We start from the raw sequence: 27,267 nt of genomic DNA, 5'->3' as shown, positions 1-27,267 counted from the left end.
AATAAAAACAAGTAAAAAGTCGTTAAGTTTGGCCTGGCCGAACTTTTTATACCCTCCACCATAAAATAGTCTTAATTAAAATGGAATAATTAGGTTCCTTTCACAATTTTAGGTGGAACAACTTTTCGACAATGGATAGACTCCTACTGCCTCCCACTTTTGCTAAAATTACACTGTGAACACTAATGTTGGGGCAGAGATAATTCCTTTTGGAGATGAAAGCCGAATGACGGATGCGCCGTGAGTCGAACTTCCGCGTTATGGCGTGATGAAATTTTTGCAAGAGACCCTGTAAGCCATCATGAATTAGCATTATATCTATGTTTGTTGTTTTTCTAGAGCACTTAAGCAACAGTGAACAAAGATATAACGCTAATTCCTGATGGCCCACAGGGTCTCTAACAAAAATTTCATCAAGCCATAATGCGGAAGTTCGACTCAGGGCGGATCTGTCCTTCGGGGTTCATAATATACTCACCAAGGTCTTTTTTCCCCAAGAGGAATTTTCCGTGACCCAGACTTTCACCTCCATTTTGTTGCACAGTGTTATCTAATCTAATTTAAAAAATTGTGTTCAGCTAGGTGAAAGGTACCACATACGGGGCTATATCAAAGAGTCAACCTATCTTTAAATTTTTTTGCGGAAAAGTTTTATAGCTGCAGGGAACTTATAGAGTCACATTGAGGGTAGTTTCATCAAAACAATGTAGACCCTCAAAAATGGACCAATGTTGATGAATTTTAATGAAGAAATTTCGTGACCACTGAAAATTCCCGAAAATCGGGAGGTACAGTTATATGGGGGGATATACCAAAACATTGACCTACGACGATTATTTTTGAATAGACAAAACTTTAGGTAAAATTCTCAAAATATCGATCATTACAGCTAGTTCGGTTAAAAATTGCAGCTAAAATTCTCAAAATACTGAAAAATACCGAACATCGGGAGGTACCGTTATATAGGGACTATACCAAAACATGGACCTATGCTCATATCCTTTGGGGTATAAGTTTGTTGATCACTAGGAACCCTAAGTGCCAAATTATAGCTAATTCGGTCTGCAAATGTGGCGAAGAACGTCAAAATACCTCAAATCCGGAGGTACCGTTATATGGGGGCTATACCAAAGAGTGGACCGATATAGCCCATCTTCCTGCCTATGGAAAAAAGACCCACGGTTACAAAATTTCAGCACTCTATGTCAATTATTGCGGACGCTAGAGTGATTACAACAGACGGACAGACGGACATGGCTAGATCGTCTTAGAATTTTATCCTGATTAAGAATATATATACTTTATAGGGTCGCAAATGATTAGTTCGATGTGTTACAAACGGAATGACAAAATTAATATACCCTCCATACTATGGTGGAGGGTATAATAAAATAAAATAAAAATAAAAATAAAATAAAATAAAATAAAAACAAGTAAAAAAGTATCAGTCGGCTTTGCCGACAGATATATACCCTCAGCCTGTGCAAATTGAAACACGTTTTTCACAATAAACTTATGTATTTAGGGGGTTTCAAAATTTTGGTAGTATGAACCGACAAAAATGTTGATTAGGATTAAAGTTGAAAAAATTTGCGGAATAGGTACTTAAAGGAATGGACCGACATAGACCATGGGGGTGCCATAGGAGGTTTTTATACCCTTCGAGCTTTTTTCTCATGAAGTATGGACTTGCCCCTGAAACAACTTTTACCATCGTAATTGAGGCAGCGAATATAAGTTGCTTCAACAAAAATCAAAGTGATTCAATAGCAGGTCTTAAAGTGAACTTATCCAAAATTTTGTGTGGGAGGTACGGTATGGAGTGGACAAATGTAGTCGAACCTGACCTATATCCGGTAGATATTATGAGAATGTGTACAATATGGACCAAATCGGTCACTCCCATCAAGAGTTATCGTTCCCACAATTTTTCCGAATATTTTTGAACTTTTGTGGGGTAGGTACCTGAAGGAGTGGACCGATATGGCTTATCTATGAACTTAAACTAAGTTTGGAAACGATATTACGAAGGCCAAATTTTGGCCGGAACCGGCATTTCCGTTCGAGAATTATCTTGCGCTTCCACCCATAAACATGGTGTCATAGGGTTTGTTTTTCAACTTTCAGGCTATTTTTTCAGGAAGTATGGACTTGCCCCTGAGGAAACTTGTACCTTCGTATAGGGGACAGTGAATACAAGATGGTACAACAAAAACCAAGGCGATTCGAGAGCAGGTCCTAAACTGAACTTTTCCGAAATTTTGTGTGGGAGGTACTCGAAGAAGTTTACCGATTGAGTACATATTGGAACCTCATCTAAGTCTGGTAGAAATTTCATAATGTGCAAAGTATGGACCAAATCGGTTACTCCCTTCAAGAGTTATCGTACGCACAAATTTTCCGAACATTTTCGAACTTTTATGGGGGAGGTACCGGAAGGAGTGGACCGATATAATCTATCTTTGAACTTGAACTAAGTTTGGACAAAATATTACGAAAGCCAAATTTTGGAACGAATCGGCAGATCCGTTCGAGAGTTATCTTGCGCTCCAACCACTACACACGGTGTCATAGGGTTTTTTGTAACTTTCAGGCTATTTTCTCAGGAAGTATGGACTTGCCCCTAATGAAACTTACAGCGTCGTATAGAGGACAGCGAATACAACTTGCGTAAACAAAAATCAAAGCGATTCGAGACCAGGTCCTAAACTGAACTTTTCCGAAATTTTGTGTGGAAGGTACCCGAAGGAGTGGACCGCTTGAGTCCATATTGGAACCTATTCTAAGTTTAATAGAAATTACACGATGTGCAAAGTATGGACCAAATCGGTTACTCCCTACAAAAGTTATCGTGCGCACAAGTTTTGCGACAATTTTTGAACATTTGCGGGAGAGGTATCTGAAGGAGTGGACTTATATGGCCCATCTTCGAACTTAAATCGAATCTGGACAAAATATTTCGGTACCCAAAATTTGAACCGAATAGATTGATCCGTTCGAGAGTTATCGTGCGCACCAGCCAGCCAGACCGACAGACGGACGGACATTGCTAGATCTACTTAAAATTATCTGAAACGGATATCGTACAAACATACTTGGGGTCTAAAACCATTATTTCGATGAGGCACATTTTTGGTCGTATCAAAGTGTAAATACCCTCTTTAGCCTAAAGGCTGAGGGTATAATAAAATAAAATAAAATAAAATAAAAAAAAAAAATAAAATGAAATAAAATAAAATAAAATAAAATAAAATTAAATTAAATTTAAATAAAATAAAATAAAATAAAATAAAATAAAATAAAATAAAATAAAATAAAATAAAATAAAATAAAATAAAATAAAATAAAATAATATACCCAACACATCCCGGACATTTGATCATCTGCATTATTTTCTACTTGGCAATGATAAATAAGACACGTAAAACTGGGACGCGAGAACAAAGTGAAAAAATAAAATAAAACGAAATAAAATAAAAAATAAAATAAAATAAAACAAAATAAAAATAAAATGAAATAAAATAAAATAAAATAAAAATAGAAATAAAACAAGTAAAAAGGTATCAGTCGGCTTTGCCGACAGAGATATACCCTCAGCCTGTGCAAATTGAAACACTTTTTTCACAAAAATCTTACGTATTTAGGGGGTTTCAAAATTTTGCTCGTATGAACCCACAAAAATGTTGATTAGGATTAAAGTTCAAAAATTGTGCGGAAAAGGTATTTAAAGGAATGGACCGACATAGACAATGGGGTGCAATAGGGGATTTTTACACCTTTCGGGCTATTTTTTCAGGAAGTATGGACTTGCCCATGAGGAAACTTGTACCTTCGTATAGGGGACAGTGAATACAAGATGTTACAACAAAAACCAAGGCGATTCGAGAGCAGGTCCTAAACTGAACTTTTCCGAAGTTTTGTGTGGGAGGTACTCGAAGGAGTTTACCGATTGACTCTATATTGTAACCTCATCTAAGTCTGGTTGAAATTTCATAATGTGCAAAGTATGGACCAAATCGGTTACTTCCTTCAAGAGTTATCGTACTCACAAATTTTCCGAACATTTTCGAACTTTTGTGGGGGAGGTACCGGAGGGAGTGGACCGATATAATCCATCTTTGAACTTGAACTAAGTTTGGGCAAAATATTACGAAAGCCAAATTTTGGATCGAATCGGCAGATCCGTTCGAGAGTTATCTTGCGCTCCAACCTCTACACACGGTGTTATAGGGTTTTTTGTAACTCTCAGGCTATTTTCTCAGGAAGTATGGACTTGCCCCTAATGAAACTTACAGCCTCGTATAGAGGACAGCTAATACAACTTGCGTAAACAAAAATCAAAGCAATTAGACCCCAGGTCCTAAACTGAACTTTTCCGAAATTTTGTGTGGGAGGTACCCGAAGTAGTGGACCGATTGAGTCCATATTGGAACCTCATCTAAGTTTGGTAGAAATTACACGATGTGCAAAGTATGGACCAAATCGGTTATTCCCTACAAGAGTTATCGTGCGCACAAGTTTTGCGACAATTTTTGAACATTTGTGGGGGAGGTACCTGAAGGAGTGGACCTATATGGCCCATCTTCGAACTTAAATCGAATCTGGACAAAATATTTCGATACCCAAAATTTGAACCGAATCGATTGATCCGTTCGAGAGTTATCGTGCGCACCAGCCAGCCAGACAGACAGACAGACGGACAGACAGACAGACAGACAGACGGACGGACATTGCTAGATCTACTCAAAATTGTCTGAAACGGATATCGTACAAACATACTTGGGGTCTAAAACCATTATTTCGATGAGGCACATTTTTGGTCGTATCAAAGTGTAAATACCCTCTTTAGCCTAAAGGCTGAGGGTATAATAAAATAACAATATTAATAAAATAAAATAACAATAAAATAAATATAAAATAAAATAGAAATAAAATAAAATAAAATAAAATAAAATAAAATAAAATAAAATAAAATAAAATAAAATAAAATAAAATAAAATAAAATAAAATAAAATAAAATAAAATAAAATAAAATAAAATAAAATAAAATAAAATAAAAATAAAATAATATAAAAAACCTGAAAGATAGTTTAGTCTAAGAGTAAAACCGAGAAACATCGATTTGTAGGGTGGTTCGGAGGGGGTTGTTCGGTGGCAAGAAGTTCGGAATGGGGTGGCTAGCACTGTCGAAGTTCGGAGGTTGGAATTTCGGAATTGGGTCGTTCGCAAGCTGGAAGTTCAGAAGGGTGTGGTTCGCAGGGTTTGTGGAACAGAAATCAAAAAGAGAGCAAACATTTTTTGAAAACTTAGCAAACTCAACTTATCTTTAGCAACTTGTCATTTATCAAAAATAAGTGCAAAATGAAAAGTTGATAAATTGTTTCGAAGAATAGGGCCCTGGTTGGTGCAACCGCCTCAACTCTTACTGGCCCAAGATTGATAACACGTAGAATATCTGCCCAGCATGCGGCACCGGTTTCCATACTACGCAGCATCTTTTTAATAGCCCAACCAATCCGACTGACCTGACTCCACTCTCACTTTGGACTAATCCTATTTAGGTGGTGTTCTTTCTGAACTCGGAACTGGGGGCAAAGCCGAATCAATATGTATATGTAGAAGCTGCAACAACAACAACAACAATACTTCTTTTGTCACATACGGAAATGATATTTCTATTAAAAATTATGGATCGGTTTAAAGAACATTTCGATCTTCCACTTCTCTTATTTTTTTTGTACAGTCTTAGGCCAACTGTTTTTTTCTTGTTTTTCTTTGCCACTTTCTCCTTAAAAATAAAACTGTTGTTTCCTCCATTGCTTCCCAATATTTAAGTTCATACAAATCCCGAATATTTGTACCAACTCTCCATAAAATGTTAATGATATTAATTAATTATTCCATTTAATTGTTGAATTATTCATTCGAAAAAAAAACAACAACATTTTCAAATATTCAATTAACAAGATATTTTGCTTTCTTCCTATTTAAATAAATTATCTATGCGATAATAATAATGTAATGGCAGTGTCAGTGATGGAAAGAATGAATGAAACTCAAATTATGTGTGTGTTTCAGTAACTGTTTATGCAAAATACGTATATAAGTACATTCATCACTATGTAGCTATTAAAGAGAAATTGATTGTTTTATAGAGATAAATATTGTTGTGTTTTTTTGTTGGTGTTGTTTCCCAGGTAAATTAAGTGTTAAGTGATTGATGTTCAACATACATTAATTCAATTACACGTCGTGCCATTATGATATGACCTCTTCCCCAAATACGGGTTTTTTAGATATTAATGATGTTAATACGAAAAAGGGGAGGCGGAGGAGGACGATGACGACGATTGACGAATATTACAGCACATATATGTAGAGAATTGAATAAAGTTGAAAATAAGTATGTATGTTTTGGAGTGTGTTCGACCAAATCTTAAAAAAAAAAACAATTCAAACATGTACATAACCTTCCTCTGAAGAAGATCCCTTGGAAGGCTTTCTTCGAATAGGGAGCATTGTAGGGCAATAAATCAGAGTTTATCACATTATGGACCACTATTATAAGTTATCCTTTGCTAATCAGTCCCACGGCGGTGGGTTCTGCGATATCGGATTGACCCGGAACCACACTTACATCAGCGTTCAGGCCAGCGGCTGATATCTCAGTCTACACAAGATTCTGTATACACAAGTTTTCATATCCGCATCTTCATCCAAGTTTAAGCTTCGGTGAAATGCAATAGATGTCGTCAGTAGCTGCACTTCAGGGGACTATCTCAGTGTACAAAAATTTCTGTATACACAAATTTTCATATCCGCATCTTCATCCAAGTCTAAGCTTCGGTGAGATGCAATAGATGTCGTCAGTGGCTGCACTTCAGGGGACTATCATACTTCAACATACACTATCTTGCTCCATGCTGCGTGAACACAGCACCCAGTGAGTCGTAGTAGTCAGATACCGCGACTCCCTCGTAGTCCCCACAACTGAATCCGCACACGCAGAACTTAACACTAGCCGTTGCAGTTTTAAACACTTAAAATGCAACCATTTTGCTATACAATTGAAATGGACCCCGAGGTAAGATCGAGGAAATAGTTGTTGTTGTTGTAACAGTGTTTTTGTTATGTTTATTTGTTCGTTCCTCTGTTCAATCTGACTCTGGGTCTATCTGCAGTTCCAGAAAAGTGGCTGCTTCGATGGGATGTAGCCACAGATCCACTGGAGTTAGATGGGTAGGTTTGGCGGGGCAGTTAAAAAGGTGTTGTGTGTCGTGCGGGCCCATGCCGCATACTGGGCATATGTCTTGCACGGTGCGATCGATTTCCGCCCAATACGAATTTAGGCGACTGCAATATCCCGAGCGTAGTTGAGCCAAAACTACTCTGGTTTGTCGTGGCAGCTGACGCTCCTCAGCTGCGATAAATGGAGGATGTACTCCTAGTACTTTATTCACACTATAATTGCTTAAGGCCTTGGCAACTGCGTCCGTGTGAATGCTATTCAATCCTGCTTGATATGCTTGTTGATCTAGGGGTTCTCTCCTGTATCGTTGGACCTCTCCCTCTAGAGCATGGATATCCTTCTTGATCTCCCTGAATGGGCCGGGCCTACCCACAAGATGGTGATTGGGATGGCTCACACGATAACATCCAAGCAGGTAATGCAACGAAAGCATCTCACTGTGTTGCTTTACAGGAAGAATTTTTGCCTCCTCATGTAGATGGTCCACTGAAGATTTGAGGAGGCACCCTGTCGCTGTTCTCAGGTCGGCATTCTGGCAAGTTTGAATCTTTTTCCAGTTCGAATCACACAATTTCGGGGACCAGACTGGAGCCGCATAGCTTACCAACGACCGACCTATCGCGTTATACGTGGCCAACAAGGTTTCTTTATCTGCACCCCAAGTGCTGCCGGCCAGGGACTTGAGGACCTTGTTCCTACTTTTCAACTTGCCGCAGATAGCTGTGGCGTGTGCGCACGACGTGAATGTAGTGTCGAATGTGACCCCTAAAATTTTAGGGCAGTTTGTGGTCGGAATTCTGCTACCGTCGACCACGACATTCAACTCACGTCCAAACTGTGCTGTCCATGTGGTGAACAGAGTGGCTGTAGATTTTGTGGGGGAAATCTGCATATTCCTCGAATGGAAAAAGGTGGTAAGATCGGTTAAATAGTTGTTCAGTCTCTCACAGATGCCATCAGTATATGTACCCGACGCCAGGATCGTGCAATCATCCGCATACGTCACGATCTCAATGCCGTCTGGAGGTGGTGGAATACAGGAGAGGTAGAGGTTAAACAGTTCCGGAGATATCACCCCACCTTGGGGAATTCCCTGTTTCACTCTACGGGGTTTGGACTTCTTATTCCTGAATTCCACGTACGACTGGCGTCCACACATATAGTTGACTATCCGACGTTTCAAGCTTGGCCGGAGGGTTGTCTGCTCAATGTCCTCAAACAGCGTGTTGTGCCTGACTGTATCAAAGGCTTTTGATAAGTCAAGCGCCACCATCACTGTTCTATCGCATGGCCGTCTCTGGTTGAGTCCTTTACAAATATATGTGGTAATGGCGTGCAGCGCTGTTGTCGTGCTGTGCTGCTTACGGAATCCATGTTGATGATCGGCAACTTGATAGCTATTTCTGATACTGGGGAGGAGCAAGGCCTCAAGTGTCTTTGCTACGGGCGACAAAAGCGGAATCGGTCTGTACGATTCACTTTTGCTGGCATCCTTGCCTGGCTTCCGTAGTGGGACCATCCTGCCCATTTTCCAGACTTCGGGAACAACGAGGGTGGCTAGCGACAAGTTGAAGACTTTGGTGAGATACTCGACTCCCGGCTCATCCAGCTGCTTCAACATTACCATGGAGATTCCATCAGGGCCCAACGCTTTGGATGATTTAGCTTTCCTGATGGCATTGGCAACATCATCCATTGTAAATTGTGGTGGTTCATCCTCGGCAGGAAGAGATCTGATGCGACGTAATACTCCTCTCTTCGCCCTGTCACTCTCGGGATGCTCGACAAACTGTCGATTGAAATTACTTGCGCACCTCTTCGGGTCAGTCAACGTAACGTCGCCAAACGTGACTGAGGTCCTATCTTCCCTTCTTCCAGGGTTCGAGAGCGACTTAACCGTTGCCCACAATTCACCTATACCGGCTCCAATGTTGCAGCTCTTCAGATGATTTAACCATTTGTTCAGCTTATGCTAGCCGACCAGCCTGTTAACTTCCAGTGTCAGCTCCCTGACTCTGGGGTCATTGGGGTTGATACGACGAAGCTCATCACGCTCATTTGCTAATCCCGTCGCCTCTGCTGAAAAATTTAGTCTTACTTCAGGTATTCGACCAGCAGGGATATGGCGAGCGGCTGCAGCAGTGATGATGTCCGGAACGTCCTTTCCGCTACCCGAACATCAGAAGGATTGGGCAATTCTCTGAAGCGGTGATTGGTGAACTCTCTGAAACTCGGCCAATCAGCTTTTTTATGATTGCGTGCGGCGTTCAGAGGTAATGAAGTCGGGTGGTCTGCTAATGGAGACAATTATGTGGAGATGGTCTGATCCAAGGGAAATGACGGGTTGCCAGGTAACGTCATTTGTCAGACCAGGTGACACGATGGTTATGTCAGGCGAACTGTGACACTCTCCTCTAATTCTGGTAGGGGCGTCCTCATTGACCGTGCAAAACGTAGAGCTATCAATCTGCTCAGCCAGCGCTGTACCTCTCTGGTCGTTTCCGAGGGCCGAATGCCACATCTCATGATGCGCATTAAAATCCCCCAGGACCAGACGATTATGACCTTGCGAGAGCGGGCTAATGTCAGGCTCGCAATCTGAGATACAGCTATTTCTCGGCGGGATGTATACATTCAGCAACTCTATCTCGGCAGCTCCACACCTGACTGCTACCCCCATACATTCCATGTACGGGTCATTAGAGACAGGCTCAAGCGAGATAGGTCTGTATTGGACAGACTGGTGCAATAGGAAAGCCAATCCCCCACCTCCACTTCTGGTGCGATCTTTCCTCAGAACATTGCTCGAAGCTGTGGTTTTTGTTCAGCTTGGTTTCCTGCACCGCCGCGACTTTGATGTTCTTCCGACTCATAAAATCTACTATCTCCTCGATCTTACCTAGGAGTCCATTGCAATTCAATTGCAAAAAGGCTGAATTTTCGGGGATTGGGACAACAACGGCTGGTGTTAAAGGCTGCGTGTGCGGTTGTTGTCGAGGGGACAGCGGGGGAGTCTCATAATCAGACGACGAGGGAGTTTCGTAATTCGATGACGACTCACTGGGGACTGTGTTCACACAGCATGCAGCAACATAGTCCCTGTCGTAGTCCCTCACGTGGACGAGTCCAGAGCAACCCCTTAGATGCACCCACTCCTGACATCTATTGCATCTCACCGAAGGTTGGATGTGGGTGAAGATGCGGATGTGACAAACTGAGCACAGATATATTGGTCCTGGGTTTTGCTCCGTCCCGGCTCGGACCAATAGAATTCGGAGCAGGCATTCCGAGATATGCTGCTCCCAATACAGAAAAACGAAACAAATACGAACATGTACACAGTGTGTGTGTGAGGAAATAGTGGATTTTAGAGGCGGAAGAATATTATGGTTACGGCGCTGCAGGGAACTAATCTCAACAATAATGGCAGCTTACAACATTGTGATGGTAACAACGTACTGATGAAGGATCGCATCAGAAGTGGAGGTGCGAGATTAGCTTTCCTATTGTACAAGTCTGTTCAATACAGAACTATCTCGCTTGAGCCTGGCTCTAACAACCTGTGCAGTAATGTGCGGAACTGCCGAGGCAGAGTTGCTGAACGTATACATTCCGCCCATAAATAGGTGTACCCCAAGTTACAGTCCCAACATAAGCCCGCTTTTGGAAGGTCATAACCGTCTGGTTGGTGGACTTTAATGCTCATCATGAATTGTACCATTCGGTCCTCGTCAATGACCAGAGGTGTATAGTGCTGGCAAAGCAGATTGATAGCTCTAAGTTTGTCACCTGGCCTGACAAACGACGTCACCCGGCAACCTGTAATTTCTCTTGTGTCAGTCCATCTCCCCATAAGTGTCTCCATCAGCACAATGCCCGATTTCATCACCTCTGAACGCCTCACTTTCATAAATCCAATCACCTGTCTCCTGATTCTTTATGGACGCAACCAGTCCAGTAGTGAGATTCTCTAACGCATTTTTTGGTTATCGACAAAAATCCTTAAAATTAAAACGCAAAATTATGAATTAAAAGTTTAAATAAAAGTTGACATCACTGTTGCTATCGGTAGAACTTGGCGACTACTTTTTATTCGTCGCTAACTTACCGAGACACATTGTTAATTACCGAAATTATAAGCATTTTAATTTTAACGATATTAGTCGATAAATAAAAAATACCTTAGAGAATCCCACTACAGGTTGCAGAATTTTTGAGTCTGGATACAGAGGAACATGAACCTGGTAACTGAAATAATACACGAATGAACATATATGCGTTGCTACCACAACAACTACCTGCGACGAGCTGAGATAAAGGAACAGGTTCCTCAAGTCAATAGCCGGTGCTGATAAAGAAACTTAGTTCTTATATTCGCGGGCTACACTGCGCTGCATAGCTTACCACAGACCGACCTATCGCGTTATATGTGGTCATAACGCGATAGGTCGGTATGTGATAGACTATGCGGAGCAAATGTGGTACGATTAGTACATAATTGTTGATATACGAAGTTGTTTCATATTCCCTAATCACATTTGAGATTTTTTTTACTAATATTAAAGCATACTTTTAGGCTGTTAATACAATAAAACAGTTTTCAACGAGGGTTGCTCAGAAAGTACATATGTAAATTAAATGGAATACAAGTTAAAAAACATACAAAGTAATTGATGAGACGGCTTGAATCATGAATTCTCCTACACAGTGGTGCAACGGTCCGCGTTGCATAAAAAAGGTCCTGATTTAGGGTTTTCCAAAGTTCTATACGTTATTCAGACAAGGGGATAAGAAGTGGGTCTCATATCGATGAGCTGAAAATCGGTTACTCCAACGCTATACCCCTGATTACAGTGTTTCCGACACAGACGAAGCAAGCATACCAGCAAAGATGTATCAGCGTGGATGTGTGATTTAAGTCCATTGATTGATTCTCACAAGTGTGCCAAATACGAATTGATTCGTATGGTATATTCTCTCTACTGTAAAGAGTATTCGATTTGGACGAATACTATACCCTATCGATAGATAACGCCAGAGATTTATTTCTCTCATAGATACAACCTCCACTACCACAATCAAAACCCCTTTCAGATGTTTAACGACCACCTGTTAGCGTTTTTTACTTGGGATAACTGTTCTCATTCCATAAGCTGATAATGTTGTTGATACTAACTGCTGCATTCGGTTAGATAAGAAGTGACCGCTTGACACATTAATCGCACTTTGCGGGACTTTGCGGGTGGGTCGGTGTACACAAACCACAACAAGCTGGTGGCAAATCGCAAACATAAATTAAGTGGAAACAACAAAAACAAAACAGTACAGATCACTTAAATGAGGGTTTGTCAGCAGCGTTTAGTGCGACCGACCATTGTGTTGTATAGGAATAAATTGAAATCTACGATTGTCATGTTGTTGAAATTAACGTTTATCTTTTGCTGCCATTGTGGTTGACTTTTGTTTGGGCAGTTTTATCTACGTTGGGAAACAATGTGAAATATTCTCATGTCCCTGTCACAAACAAATGTCTAATGAAGATCAGTGAGTTTTGAACGTTTCTTAAGTGTGGATGTTATCCACAAAGCGGTGCTTGAAATAGATAACGATTTAAAAATTTGTTCAATTAAATAAATATAAAAAGGAATTTAAAAAAGTTAAATATTGTGTTTTAAGCTTCAGAATTATTGATCAAAAAAAGCCACGATGTCTAATAAGTGGGAAACCAACGAAGAAATCCAATATTTTCGTGAATATCTTCGCATACCCAGCGTTCATCCAAAACCGAATTATAGTAAGTGTGAGATGATCGTGTGATTGTGTGTGTATTATTTTCAATTAGATAATTAATTGAGAAATTAAATTGTGGAGCATACAATATATGTGCTTTATTTTTGATGGGAAAAGAATTTGGATAAAGTAACAAAAAATATTCTAAAATCAAAAACAACCTGCTCAAGGTGCAGAAGAATAAGCCAATAATTGGTCCGATCAATAACGACAAACCTTTGCGAAGCGGTATGCCTCTATATAGCCTAAGCTTTGTTGATATAATTCGAATTTGTCATGAAATATAACATTCTTAAGAATATAGGGCAAGGCCATTTTATTGACTTATAGCAGACTAGCAAAATGCCCGCTACTTCGTATGCGGAAAAGGAAGAATATACAAATAAACAATACTTAATATGAAAACAAATTTGGATGTATCAATACCTATTTTAATTGATTTTTAATTAATTAATTTAAATACCGTTCCTACACCTTTAGTTCTAATTTCAAAAAAACAAAAAAGAAAGAAAACCTTGTCGAATTGCAACGGTGAGGGTAGTTTAAAAATTGTATCCACGTTTTCCAACCGAAGTAGTTGTAATTTCGGAATTTCTGATATCAAAATGTATTTCCGCATTTCCAACACCAGTTCAATACCTCAGCCCTCAGCGACCTCCATACCTAATTTCGGAATTTGTATGCATTTAAAACAACTCCTTATCTAAACACTAACACTGGACCTAATACAAAAATTCGAGATTCCAGCTATATCCCTTTATGCAACAACAAAACGGTACCATATTTAGTACTAATAAAATTACAAAGATTACATCCCTATATCAAAAACTATATCGCAACAGCGATACCTATTTACTCCTAAAACCAAATTTAAAGAATTTCCAAAACATCTTGCTTATCTCCACTCTATACCCCAACTGCTATCCTAATACCGAATTTCACAATTTCAGCTCTACCTCTTATGGTACGTATGTATATCCAAAATGACATCCATAACTCAAACCTACACCCCACAGCAACTATAGTACCAAATTTCCGAATTCCATATACAAAATTTAGTACCATTTAATACTTTTCATACGAAAGTACAAATTTCAATGACTAAGGGCCAAACCTGTAACTCTGTGTGTTGCGCGTGCGTTCAAAAATACAAAATCAAAATACATGTACTTCAATTTGAAATACATGTAGTTTGTTTTTGTAGTTTTGAACGCACACGCAACACGCAGAGTTATAGGTTTGGCCTTAGCTCAATCCTCCACTCCAGCAGTAATCTTAGTTCTATATTTCAGGATTTTAGCTCGATGCATTCACCAAATTCAAATTTTATCATGTTAACTATAATTTAGTACTTTTGGTACACATAAGAACGAATTTCAAAGGTTACTTAAATCCTACACTCCAACAGTAATCTTAATTCCAAATTTTAGTACCATTTAGTACTTTTTCGTTACCTAATATTAGGTATTTCCAATCTCATTTCAGCCATCAACGACCCTCATACCAAATTTCAGAATTTGTACGCATTAAAAAACTAATTAAATTATCGTTCATCGTACCAAATTTAGTACTTTTCATAACGTGGGTATAAGCTCAAAAAATTACCTTCTTATATCAACCATTTATATCAACCGCGATTCTCATTTCCAGCTCTATCAGTTCCCTTAAACTAAATTATAGTACTTTACATATAAATACATAAGAACGAATTTCCGGAACCTCCACCTTATGGTACGTATTTTGGCAACCACATGTTTCAACCCTACACTGACAATTATACAAAATAACAACATTAATATTGATTCCAAATCTCAGGATTCAAGCATTACATGTTCGTCCATTATCAAATTGTACCAAACCTAGTTATATTTAGCCATAAGTACGATTTTCCAAAACTACCTCAATTCTTCAATTTAACAGTAACTTTAATTCCAAATTTCAGAATTCCAGCTCTCTCCGTTCAACCATATCTAAATTGTAAGAAATTTAATACTCATCATGACCATAAGTACGAATTTTACAAAACTCCCTCAATCCTACACCTCAACAGTAATCTTAATTCTAAATTTCCAATTCTTCTTCAATCCCACACTCCATCTGTAACCTTATCTCCAAATTTCAGGTTTCCAGACCTATACGTTTAATCAATTCCAAATTGTACCAAATTTAGTACTTTTCGTACACATAAGTACAAATGTCCTAACCTATCCCATATCTCAATCCTACACTGCAACAGTAATCTTAGTCCCAAATTTCAAGTTTCCAGCTATTTCCGTTAACCCAAATCCAAGTTGTACTAAATATAGTATCAATTAGTACTTTTCGTTCACATAATTTACGAATCTGTAATCCTATCTCAATCCTACACTCCAACAGTAATCTTAATTCCAAATTTCAGGATTTGGACTCTATCCGTTCACACAAATAAAAGTTGTACTAAATTTAGCACCATTTAGTACTTTTCGTAGACATAAGTACGAATTTCCAAAACTACCCCCATATCTCAATCCTATACTCCGTCTGTAATTTTAATTCCAAATTTCAGGATACCAGCTCTATTCGTTCACCCAAATCCAAATTGTACCAAATTTAGTACCATTAAGTACTTTCCGTACCCATAAGTACGAATTTCCAAAACAACATCACTCCTACACCTCAACAGTAATCTTAATTCCAAATTTCAGGATTCCAGCTATATCCGTTCACACAAATCGAAATTGTACGAAATTTAGTACCATTTAAAACTTTCCGTACCCATAAGTACTAATTTCTAAAACTACTTCAATCCTACACTCCAACAGTAATCTTAATTCCAAATTTCAGGATTCCAGCTCTATTCGTCCACCAAATACAAATTGTACCAAATTTAGTACCATTTTGTACTTTCTGTGCCCATAAGTACGAATTTCCAAAACTACCTCAATCCTATACTCCAACAGTAATGTTAATTCCAAATTTCAGGATTCCAGCTCAATCCGTTTACCCAAATTCAAATTCTAAAAAATGTAGTACTATTTAGTACTTTTCGTACCCATAATTACGAATTTCCAAGTCTTCTTCAATCCCACACTCCAACAGTAACCTTAACTCCAAATTTCAGGTTTCCAGACCTATCCGTTCAATCAATTCCAAATTGTACCAAATTTAGTACTTTTAGTACACATAAGTACAAATTTCCAAAACTACCCCATATCTCAATGCTATACTGCAACAATAATCTTAATCCCAAATTTCAGGTTTCCAGCTATTTCCGTTAACCCAAATCCAAGTTGTACTAAATATAGTACGATTTAGTACTTTTCGTACACATGAGTATGAATTTCCTAAACCATTTCCTTTTGTAAACACCACTTCCCAACATTCATTTACATACCATATTCCAAGTTTCTAGCTAAATCCGTTCAAAATATACAACTGGTACTAAATTTTGTAACTTTTAGTACACTTAGAGGTTGAATTTCCAAAAACCCTTTGGTACATCTTTCTAACTCTCCATCAGTTACCCTCATTCCAAATTTCAGAATTCTAGCTCTTCCCGTTTGCCTAATACAAAGGGTACCATATTTAGTACCTTTTAGTACTTTTCGTACCCTTCTAGGTCGAATTTCTGAAAACTCAGCCTTATCTCACCCCTACACACCAACAGCAACCCACAGTCAACATTTCAGCTTTCTAGGTTCAACGGTTTCGTCTGGGCGATGCTATGCCAGTCAGTCACTCACTCACTTAGTCATCACTAAGCTCTTTTATATGTGTAGATTTACAGAGAGTTTTTGTACGTTTAGATTTACAAAATCCACAGGATTTCAAATCTCGATTCCATGGCGTATATATGTGTCAAAAAAAATCTTCGTCATCAACTATTGGATTATATTTGGCGTATACGCTATGGAATTGACATTTCTAATCCAGCCTCATTTATGACGATTTATTTGAGGTATTTCAATTTGCTTACATAAATAGACCCATGAAAAAAATGGAGGCCATATTATGTTTGTTTTTCCATTTGTAACACATTGAAATAGTAATTTGCGACCTTAGAAAGTACATGGGGAATTCCGGGTGAAATCGGACATTTTGGGGGAAGGTAGTTTTTTAGTTCCTTTATTTTTTGCTGTGTACTATATTAAAATAAATACTCATAACTTCTTTAAAATTGGTCTAAATAAAATAAATTTAATTAATTCTATTTCGAGTTGAGCTGTTATGAGGTACATTGACAAATAAGGAGTCTACCGAAGTCCCACACATCATCCAACGATTATGCTACGTTTCACGGGTGATTAAGTCCGATCATCAGGCGTGTAAGGATTTTGTTTTTGTAACAGACGAAGGCAATGTTTGGTAACTAGTATGTACATATGTATATGTAATTCATAAATGCAAAATCCAAACTTTTCCTATAGTCCAACATGGTAATCCCATTTTCCAATGTTCACAAATACTATGCTAAGTTTTATTCCTACGCCATTTGTGTTTGATCTTCTATATCATACGATTTTTTTGGCTCAGAACGCTAAGACGCCGGCAACCTTGGCACTCGGCTGTCGGGAACCCATGTTCAAATCCCAGCCTATTAAGGCTGGTCATTTATAGTGATTTTATTTAATTAAATCTCTTTCGGTAGACTCCTAATTTTTCAATGAAAGATCTAGTTCAATAGCTCAGCTCTTTTAATTGAACTAGTTCAGCAATCTAGTTCATAGTTCACTAGCCAGTTCAATTGTTTGGATCAGAATCGTTCACCGGCTCTTAATCGTTCGCTTGATGAAAACGCATACATACATACACCAAAAAGGAACAAACCATAAAAAATATCATTTAATTACTCCAGAACAAAAATATTACTGTTACATATTGGCATATTTTATATTTTTTCTAGAAATCTTTATTTCTAACCGATATTTATTCCATGCACCTCGACTACCCTAGGTGACTACCCTGAACGCATCGCATTACGAAGCCATCACTTAATACATATGACGGCGTCACTTTATGCATTTGTGAACGACATGTTGAACTAGATTGTGAATCGTTCATTCGCTGATCGTACGGTCATCGACTGATTCTAGTTCAGTGAACTATAATGAACTATATCGATCTATTTCTTACGCTCTTTTCAACGAATTGTCCAATTGAACTAGTTCGTTCATAACAGCTCAACTCGAAGGAAATTAATTAAATATAAACACTATAAATGACCTTCCTTTAATAAGGCACACATAGAAAAAAATGTTTTGGTATTGTTTGTTGTTTATTTTTATCATCAATATAATAAATAAAGAATAAATTTAAAAATTAAGTTACACTGTTTTATTTATAAATTTTTCGCTCAGCATCAAGTAGTATATTCTTCTTCATGATGGAATCTCTCAAATAAATCGCTTGCATTTAAATTAAAAAAAATTGATAAAATTAAACGGTAAGCATTTTATTTGAGAGATTCCATCCTAAAGAAGAATATACTCGACTTAATTTTTATAATTATTTTTTATTTTCAACTTTTAAGTAACCAAATTACAAATTTAGGCAAAAAATTTAGATAAAACCTTTAAAATGCCTGAAATAGGGTGGTACTGTTATTATTTTTTTTTCGATCGTTCCCACGCCACACATACCCACTCCTGCCGACCGAGGGAGCGACCTCCCCATAACGTATCGATCGCGTATGCACCATAATCCGCATTATGGTGGATATGTAGGGAGAACACTAGCTACAGAATCTTTTTCTTCAGCCAGTTAGTACATTAAACACACATCAAACAAATATAAAAATACTATGTTTGTTTAATTGGGCAACAACAAATTCTCCAGTTCGATAGGATAAAATGTTGAGGTGAGGGAGGGGTGATCCATAGGTATGTTTCTCAGTTACCGTATATGATGAGCAGTGGAGGGAGAAAAGAACAAGCGAAATAAAAACAACCAGTATTAATTCTTAATATAAATATGATTGCTGTTTATTGGTATTTTTCTTTTCTTACTACAACAAAGATTACCTTTTGTAACTGGAGTTGGCGCAGAGGCCTTGGTGCTTTCGCTTATAAAGATAAAACAAAAGTGTACGCAGAGGTTCACATGGATCGCAGAGGATCTTAGTGATCGCAGAGGATCGTGTTGATCGCAGAGGATCTTCGTTTATTACTAATACAACTACAATTATTCCAGTGAGAGAACAGTCTCTCCTATGTATCAAAATGAGCAAACCAACAACAACCGTCGCCCGTTGGTATCTACACTCTCCGGTATCCGCAGAGGGAACTTGTAGAGGTGATACCCGAGCTGTCAAACAGCATCCGTGATCGACTGGGCTCGAGAAGTTGAAGGCCAACGTATCTAACTTATACAATATTAGATTATTGATTTAAATAAGAAATTATATTAGTTTTGATCACATGTATGCTCATGCAGAAATTGTTTCTGAACAGATTCAATTTTTTTAGAGTGAATTGCATAGAACGGATCCCAAACAACTGAACAATATTCTAATATTGGTCTTACCAGAGAAATATAAAGCTGTTTTGTAAGGTAGGGATCAGAAAATTCTTTTGACCATCGTTTATTAAACCAAGAACACCAAATGATTTGTTTACCATAGTTGTAATATGGTTATTGAAGTTTAGTTTGGAGTCCATCAAGACACCGAGATCAACAAATGAATCAACAGAATTTAATACTGTGCCATTAAGGCGAAATTGGATATTAATTGGAGTACTTCTAGAAAAACACATGTGCTTACATTTTTTTAAATTCAGTTCCATGTTATTAATACTGCACCACTTTGAAAACGAGTCTAAATCATTCTGCAATGAGTTCGACTCAATTAAGGACTTATGAGTTAAGAATATCTTAACATCATCTGCATACATAAGAATACTAGAGTTACGAATTGAGAGAGGCAAGTCATTCACAAATAATAAAAATAGCACCGGACCTAGGTGACTACCCTGAGGAACACCAGATGGAACACTAATAGAATTAGACAGAGAATTTCCAAAAGAAATAACCTGGGATCTATTTTGTAGATAAGAAGAAATCCAATTCAACAAGTTACGGCTGAGTCCTAAACAATTTAGCTTATATAATAGTAACGTATGATTAACTCGGTCAAACGCCTTACTAAAATCGGTATAAATGGTATCTGACTGTTTTCTTTGGACGAAGCCATTTATAACATCAGACGTGAAATGAATAAGATTAGTTGATGTAGAGAGACCGCTACGAAACCCATGTTGATAGGGACTGAGAATGGGTTGGACTTTATGTGAAATTATTTCAGTTACGTGCTTGTCAAACTATTTGGGAATAGCGCTCAATTTTGCTATTCCCCTGTAATTCGAGACATCAGACAAGCTACCAGACTTGTGCAAAGGTATTAGGAAAGAAATTTTCCAGATTGAGGGAAAATGACCAAATTGTATCGAATAATGGAATAGAATTGTCAAAGGGTGTGATAGAGTACTTGAACAGTGTTTTAGAATGATTGCGGGAACCCCATCAGGGCCTGGACTATTACTAGGTTTCAAAGAACGTAAACTTTTTAAGACTTGATTGGCCTGGAGGAAAGGCATTGATATGTGGTTAAGTGAGTTAATATGACATGGGTACTGAATATTCTGTTGGTATTTTTGATCAGAGTATGTAGTCGAAAAGAAATTGGCAAAGCAATCTGCAATATCTTTCTCACTGACGTACTCCCTATTATTCATTTTTATGACTGAGGGTTTAGAAGATGACTTCCTTTTCATATTGACAAATTCATAAAATGACCTAGGATTGGTTTTAAATCCATTTTTCATCTTTACAAGATAAGATTTGTAAGCATTACGAGATTCTAATGTAAATTTAGATCGGGCAATAGAATAATTAGAATAATCAATTGAAGAGCCAGTTTTTTTAAATTTGCGAAACAGTTTGTTTCTAGAATTTTTCATACGTATTATTTCGGGCGTAATCCATGGAGATCTATTTCAGTTTATTACTCGGACTTTTGGAACACATTCTAATAGCATTTTATTCATAACTATGTAAAAATTATTGATTGCAACATCTAGGTCAGATAACACTTTACATTGAATAATAGAGTCCCAATTTATGGTTGACAGCAATGAGTTCAATTTTTGAAAGTTGGTTTTCTTATAGCAGAACATGGATTGATTGGAAGAAGACGAACGATTTGTATTTTCAGAATTATTACAATCCATTGAAATAAGCAACGAAGGATGATGACTATCTTCAGGAGTAGATATTGGGGGAATTCTGGTTAATTCAAAATAGTGAGGATCATTTACAAATGTAAGATCAAGTAATCTATTATTAATATTATTAACCTTATTAATCTGATATAAATTGGCATCAGAAAACCCGGAAATAATATCAAACACCCATTGGTTTGAGAATGAAGCAGAATTTAGAGGTGTTAAAGCTTCAGAGTCGGGCAGTTCAAGCCATTTTACCGATGATAAATTAAAGTCACCAAGGACGACAATACGATCACTATTCATCATATTATTTACAATCGAATTAATTGCATTTATATGACGCTGATAGATGGGGAATTCTGATAATGGGGGAATATATGATAAGATAACATACAATTTAAATATTTTAAGATCAATGCAAATAGCTAGAAATTCAATACTATCCGTATCATTATACATGACAGTATTGGAGGAAAATTTATTATCCACGGCAATAAGTACACCTCCACCTTTCTTATTGCAGCGGTCTTTTCTATATATTTGAAATTTAGAACAAAGAATTTCAGTATTTAGAATAGAGGATTTTAACCATGTCTCTGTAAAGGCAACGATAGAAAATTCAAAATGGACACTAACAATGAAAAGTCGAGATAATTTTGTGTTTAAGCCTCGAACGTTCTGATACCCGAGTGAAAAATTCTTATTTAGTTTTTTGATAAATGTCTAGGAGGTTATATAGGGACTATAGGAAAAATGGACCCATATTGGTTTTGATTTCATATTCATGTATTGTCATCCGAATCGGAAAAGTGTGCAAAGTTTTAGTTCGATTGGTAAACTGCAACTGTGTTAAAAATTAGTTACTAGATTTGAACTAATCAGACAACAAAGCAACACTGTAAAAAACATCGTCTACAACCTTAAAACTACCTATCCACTATTATAGGTGGGGAAGTTTCTGCACCATACAAAACATGGACCTATGCATGTTCACTATTTTTTATACCCTCACCATTTGTGCTAACGCACAGTGGAAAAAAGTACCGATTTAGCGCGCCAAAAATAAAAATTAATATTTTATCGTATGTTAATCCATGATTTGAATAATTTTAGTTCAAAAAGGATCATTTTAATTCATTTATTAATATATATGTCAATTTTTATTATATAACTAGCGGACCCGGCGAACTTCGTCTCGCTATTAAGGAATAAAATTTCATACAAAAACTCAATTTTCGATTTTTCCAATTTTCCGACTTTTCCAGAGAGATTTTCCAAAATTATCTTCCGTAAAGACTTTCTCCTCGAAAATACGAATAACTGACAAAAAATTTTACAGAAATCGGCCTAGCCGTTCTCATTTTATGAATTACTATACATTTTTTACACCATTTTTATATATATATATATGTAGATAGACAAAAAATACGAAAGTTTATCTTATTTCTGAAATTATGGTCAGTAGCAGCTAAACTATTGGGACCTCAAACAAGTAGCCTTTAGCAAAAATTTTTAAAGTAATGTGCTCAGTAATTCTTTAAAACATTCTGAAACTCTGAAATATTTATTTCATGTTGTTTAGGCGGTATTTCATATCATAGTTTATGCAAAACATATTTCAATCAATGTTCACAGGCTGTTTATTTTCATATTTGTGATATCAATGCATTGTTGATATATTTATCAAATTGTCTTTGAAAAATGTGCCAAAAACAGCTTGATATAGGCTTTTTACAAGAATGGAATGTTCTGAAAAGCTTACAGTAAAGCGGATATTTTTTCTAAAGGAAAGTCAACGAAAAATGTAACAGTTTTGGAGATATGGTGCGAAATATACAAATATAAAAAAATTGGTTGCAGTTTGTTGTAGCTAAAATTTTGTAAATTTGTTAAGAACTATGTGTACTAAAAATAAAATAAAAAATCTAGGCGCCATCCTGCGACACTCGCTAGTTATAGCTTTAAAAAAGTACTCAAGTTGAAAAAAAAAATCGGATGTCACATGTTTTAAGTGTAAAATCCAAGTTAAAATAAATAACATCTTATATTCGATATATTTTAATTCACCTTTCTACAAGAAATATTTAATACAATAAAGCTTTAAAATTACTTTGTACTAAAATATATTATGTTTTTGTACTAAAATATATTATGAAAATCAGTCCATAAATTTTCAACGAAAAATTAACCGTTATTCCACTCTGACTGATGGAAAACAAATTATTTTAACTTCCGTTAGATTCAGTGGACACCTTAGATCAATACTGCACTAATAATTTTTAAATTGGCGTATGTGCTTTTTTCACTTTTGGCACGCTAGATCGGTATTTTTTCCACTGTGTAACGAGGGTATATAAACTATGATAAGACCAAAAATGTGCCTCATCGAAATAATGGTTGTAGATCCCTAGTATGTTTGGACGAAAACCGCTTCAGCCAAGTTGGAGTCGATTTAGCCATGTCCGTCTGTCTGGCTGGTGCGCACGATAACTCTCGAGCGGATTTACCGATTTAAACCAAATTTTTCACATCGTAATATTTTGCCCGAACTTAGTTTAAGTTCGAAGATGGGCTATATCGGTCCACTCCTTCGGGTACCTCCCCCACAAAAAAATCAAAACATTTCGCTAAAATGGTGTGAACGATATTCTCGATGGGAGCAATCGATTTGGTCCAGATTATGGACATCGTAATATTTCTACGAGACATAGATCAGGTTAGAATATGGACTATATATGTCAACTCCTTCGATACCTCCCACACCAAATTTCGGAAAATTGCAGGTTAGGACCTCCTCTCGAATCTTTTTGATTTTTTTGCGCTCAATTTTCCTACTACGATGGTACAAGTTTTTTCAGTTGCAGGTCCATACGTCTTGAGAAAATTACCCGAAAACTGTAAAAAAAAATACTTACGGCCAGCATATGTAGTGGCTGGTGCGCACGTCTAACGAACTATGATGAATACCCTAAGCCCATGACAGTAAAAAAAAAACAATAACAGCATTGGTCTACCTAAATTTCCTATGAACAGATACCCAATTTTTAAAGTAAATAGCATTTTCATAGATGACAAAAGAACTTTGTAAGTTTTCAGCCTGTTTAGTTCTCGACTGATATGTGCGTTGTGGTACTGTGCATTTTCTGGAATCCACGTTGATGTTTTGAAACTGGGAAACTTTTTTCATCAAGGGAGGATTATAGTGCTCGCCATTTGGTGACAGGAGGCATATCGGGTTGTACGATTCGCAACTGCTGGAATCCTTGCCTGGCTTCAGTTACGGTACCACCCTGCCAACTTTCCAGACTTCTGGAATTTTTTCACTAAAACGAGCAATCTTTAGTGAATCGTTTGTTAACAACGGATATGTGAAAAAATTAATAAAACATTAATTAACAAATGCTGAAATTTGATTATTCCTAATGTAAATAATCCGTGCGTGTAAATTTAACATATTTAGAAAAATATTAACTTATAAACGTAACCCGTTTTTTTTGAGATATTATGAAGTCTTAAATGGAAACAATCTACCAACATAAACCCGATCTAATATCAAAATGTACAAAATGTCCATATTTTTCAGCACCATGTGTTGATTTTCTCAGAAAGCAAGCTGAATCGCTTGGTATGCAAATGCGTATCCATTATCCCGTCAATAAAGACAACCCTGTTGTGGTGCTTTCATGGCCCGGTTCCGACACAAGCTTACCAGCCATTTTATTAAACTCACACATGGATGTTGTGCCGGTATTTCCGGATAGTTGGAAACACGAACCATTCGGTGCAGAAATGGATGAAGAAGGAAGAATTTTTGCAAGAGGCGCCCAAGATATGAAATGTGTGGGTATGCAATATTTGGGAGCATTGCGTAAGCTGAAAATGAGTGGCAAGCAATTTAAGCGTACAATTTATGTATCATTTGTGGCGGGTAAGAGGGCAACAGAAGCATTTTTTGTTTTGCTTGGGGGAAACCATTGATTCTGTTTTTTTTTTTTTCAGATGAAGAAATGGGTGGCGGTTTGGGCATGCGGGAATTTGTAAATACCAGCGATTTCAAATCCCTGAATATTGGATTTTCCTTGGATGAAGGTTTGGCATCGCCTACTGAAGAGTTTCCAGTGTTTTATGCCGAGCGTAGTGTATGGCGTAAGTAGTTTGGGCTACAATAATTACTATTGGCAAATTTTTTTGAATGGTGCCTACATTCATAGTGCATACTTCTAGGAGTTTGGTTTATTTAATGTTTCTTGTTCTCCCATTTTTATGTGATTTTCCATTGTCGTTCGCTAGGAATTTATTTCAATATCAATGGCAATGCCGGTCATGGTTCTCTGTTGTTGAAAAACACCGTGGGAGAAAAGGCCAACTATATTCTGCATAAAATGATGTCAATGCGTGAGCAACAAGTACGTCGCTTGGAAAATAATCCTGAATTGACAATTGGTGATGTTACAACAATTAATCTGACCCAGGTGCGTGGTGGCGTTCAGAGTAATGTTGTGCCACCAACAATGGTATTGGGTTTCGATGTACGCCTGGCTTTGGATGTTGATCAGAAGGAATTTGAAGAGCAGGTAAAGTAGAAATTTCGAAAAACAATTTATTTTCTAAGGGGTAAAAAAACTGATTTTAAATCTATTAAAGGTCGAAAATATAGAAAATATTAAAAAAAAAAAAAATATTTTGCTTTTACATTTGAAAACAACAAATCTAAGATTAAGCTGGTTTACTTTAGAGTCGTCATAAAATTGGGGAAGAGTTCTCTGTTTCAAAACAAAGAACCAAGAGAACTAATGGCTTTGGACGGAACTAGTCATCTCCGCCTTTCCCGAAAGTAGATCAATTTTAGCTACACCCACTTTAAAAACTTGTTGTTTTTAAATTTGAAAACAACAAATATGAGATTAAGCTGGCTTACTTTACAAATAATAAAATTAATTTTCAACGGCTAATGTCATATGACATATTTGTAGTTCCAACTTCTTGATATAATTGTCCCACTTTAATAATTTCTCTATTTGCAGCTGCATAAATGGTGTGAAGAAGCTGGAGGCGATATTGATTTGACCTATGATCAGAAGCGTCCTCGTGTACCACCCACAGCTGTTGATGATACCAATCCCTATTGGGTGGCTTTCAAAGGAGCCACAGATGAATTGTATTTTAGCACCTCCAATATTCTTCTTTATGACTTTCTAAATGCATATTTTTTTGCAGGGGCCTTAAACTGAAACCACAAATCTTCACCGGTGGCACTGATAGCCGCTACATACGCCAGGTGGGCATACCAGCGTTGGGCTTCTCTCCCATGAATAATACACCTGTTTTGCTTCACGATCATGATGAATTTCTACATGCTGATGTCTACTTGCGTGGCATTGATATTTATGAAAAAATTATTGAGAATCTCGCTAATTGTTAGGGTTTAAGTGGAGATTGGAAATTCATATTTGCCAAAGATCAAATTTAGTTTTAAGAAAGAAATACGAAGAAAATGTTTAAAATATAACAAAAAATGTTATTTTAGCTGATTTCCAGTTTTGTCAAGGAGAAAATTAGGGGAATGATGTGGATTATAGAACTTTAAGAAGTTGTAAGGGTTCGAGTGGAGTTCGGAAAAATGTATTTGCCAAACAAACAAAACAATCTCCAAAACAACATAAATCCAACCAATTAAGCGGATTAAACAAATCAAAATTTTTGTCTGAAAATTGGTAAAATTTTTAATATAGGTCTTATAGCGTTCTTATTGAAAGGCACGTACCGCCAACGTAGGACACATTTGGAAGAAGATTTCTTCATCTTGTCACTGATGCCAATTATGTTAATGTACGTGGTCAGATAACAGAGTTATACGCTAATATATCCATAGAAACCCTATTCTAGGGCAGCTTTAGTCAGCAGCCCACCATTTATAATCTGGTACTAGATGGCAGCTGATTTAAATACTGAATAATCTTAAACCCATGAACTACTTTGGAAAATTATTCCCGAGGTGGGCACTGGTGGGCATCATGACTAAAACCT

At 37.1% G+C, this 27,267-nt stretch overlaps 1 protein-coding gene across 1 annotated transcript; it reads left to right on the top strand.

Moving 5' to 3' along the window:
* The first annotated feature begins 12,386 nt into the window (after positions 1-12,386).
* LOC141396670 (aminoacylase-1B) lies at positions 12,387-26,764 on the top strand. The gene is made up of 6 exons (XM_073972298.1): positions 12,387-13,043; positions 24,824-25,168; positions 25,240-25,386; positions 25,531-25,814; positions 26,265-26,398; positions 26,458-26,764. Exons 1-6 carry the CDS (start codon positions 12,956-12,958, stop codon positions 26,660-26,662), a joined length of 1,203 nt encoding a protein of 400 aa, XP_073828399.1. The 5' UTR covers positions 12,387-12,955; the 3' UTR covers positions 26,663-26,764.
* Positions 26,765-27,267: the final 503 nt, after the last annotated feature.

The sequence above is a fragment of the Musca autumnalis genome, unplaced genomic scaffold (genome assembly GCF_047663935.1).
Source record: "Musca autumnalis isolate F117 unplaced genomic scaffold, ASM4766393v1 scaffold_3, whole genome shotgun sequence".
NCBI classification, from domain to species: Eukaryota; Metazoa; Arthropoda; class Insecta; order Diptera; family Muscidae; genus Musca; species Musca autumnalis.
Note: the sequence above shows the minus strand (reverse complement) of the source record. Positions and strands in the feature narration are given on the sequence as shown.

Excerpts from the sequence above, each read along its gene's own strand:
- LOC141396670 (XM_073972298.1), top strand. The coding sequence starts at position 12,956 with ATGTCTAATAAGTGGGAAACCAACGAAGAAATCCAATATTTTCGTGAA. Across the intron at positions 25,169-25,239 it reads TTATGTATCATTTGTGGCGG|ATGAAGAAATGGGTGGCGGT; the intron begins GTAAGAGGGCAA and ends TTTTTTTTTCAG. Across the intron at positions 25,815-26,264 it reads AGAAGGAATTTGAAGAGCAG|CTGCATAAATGGTGTGAAGA; the intron begins GTAAAGTAGAAA and ends CTCTATTTGCAG.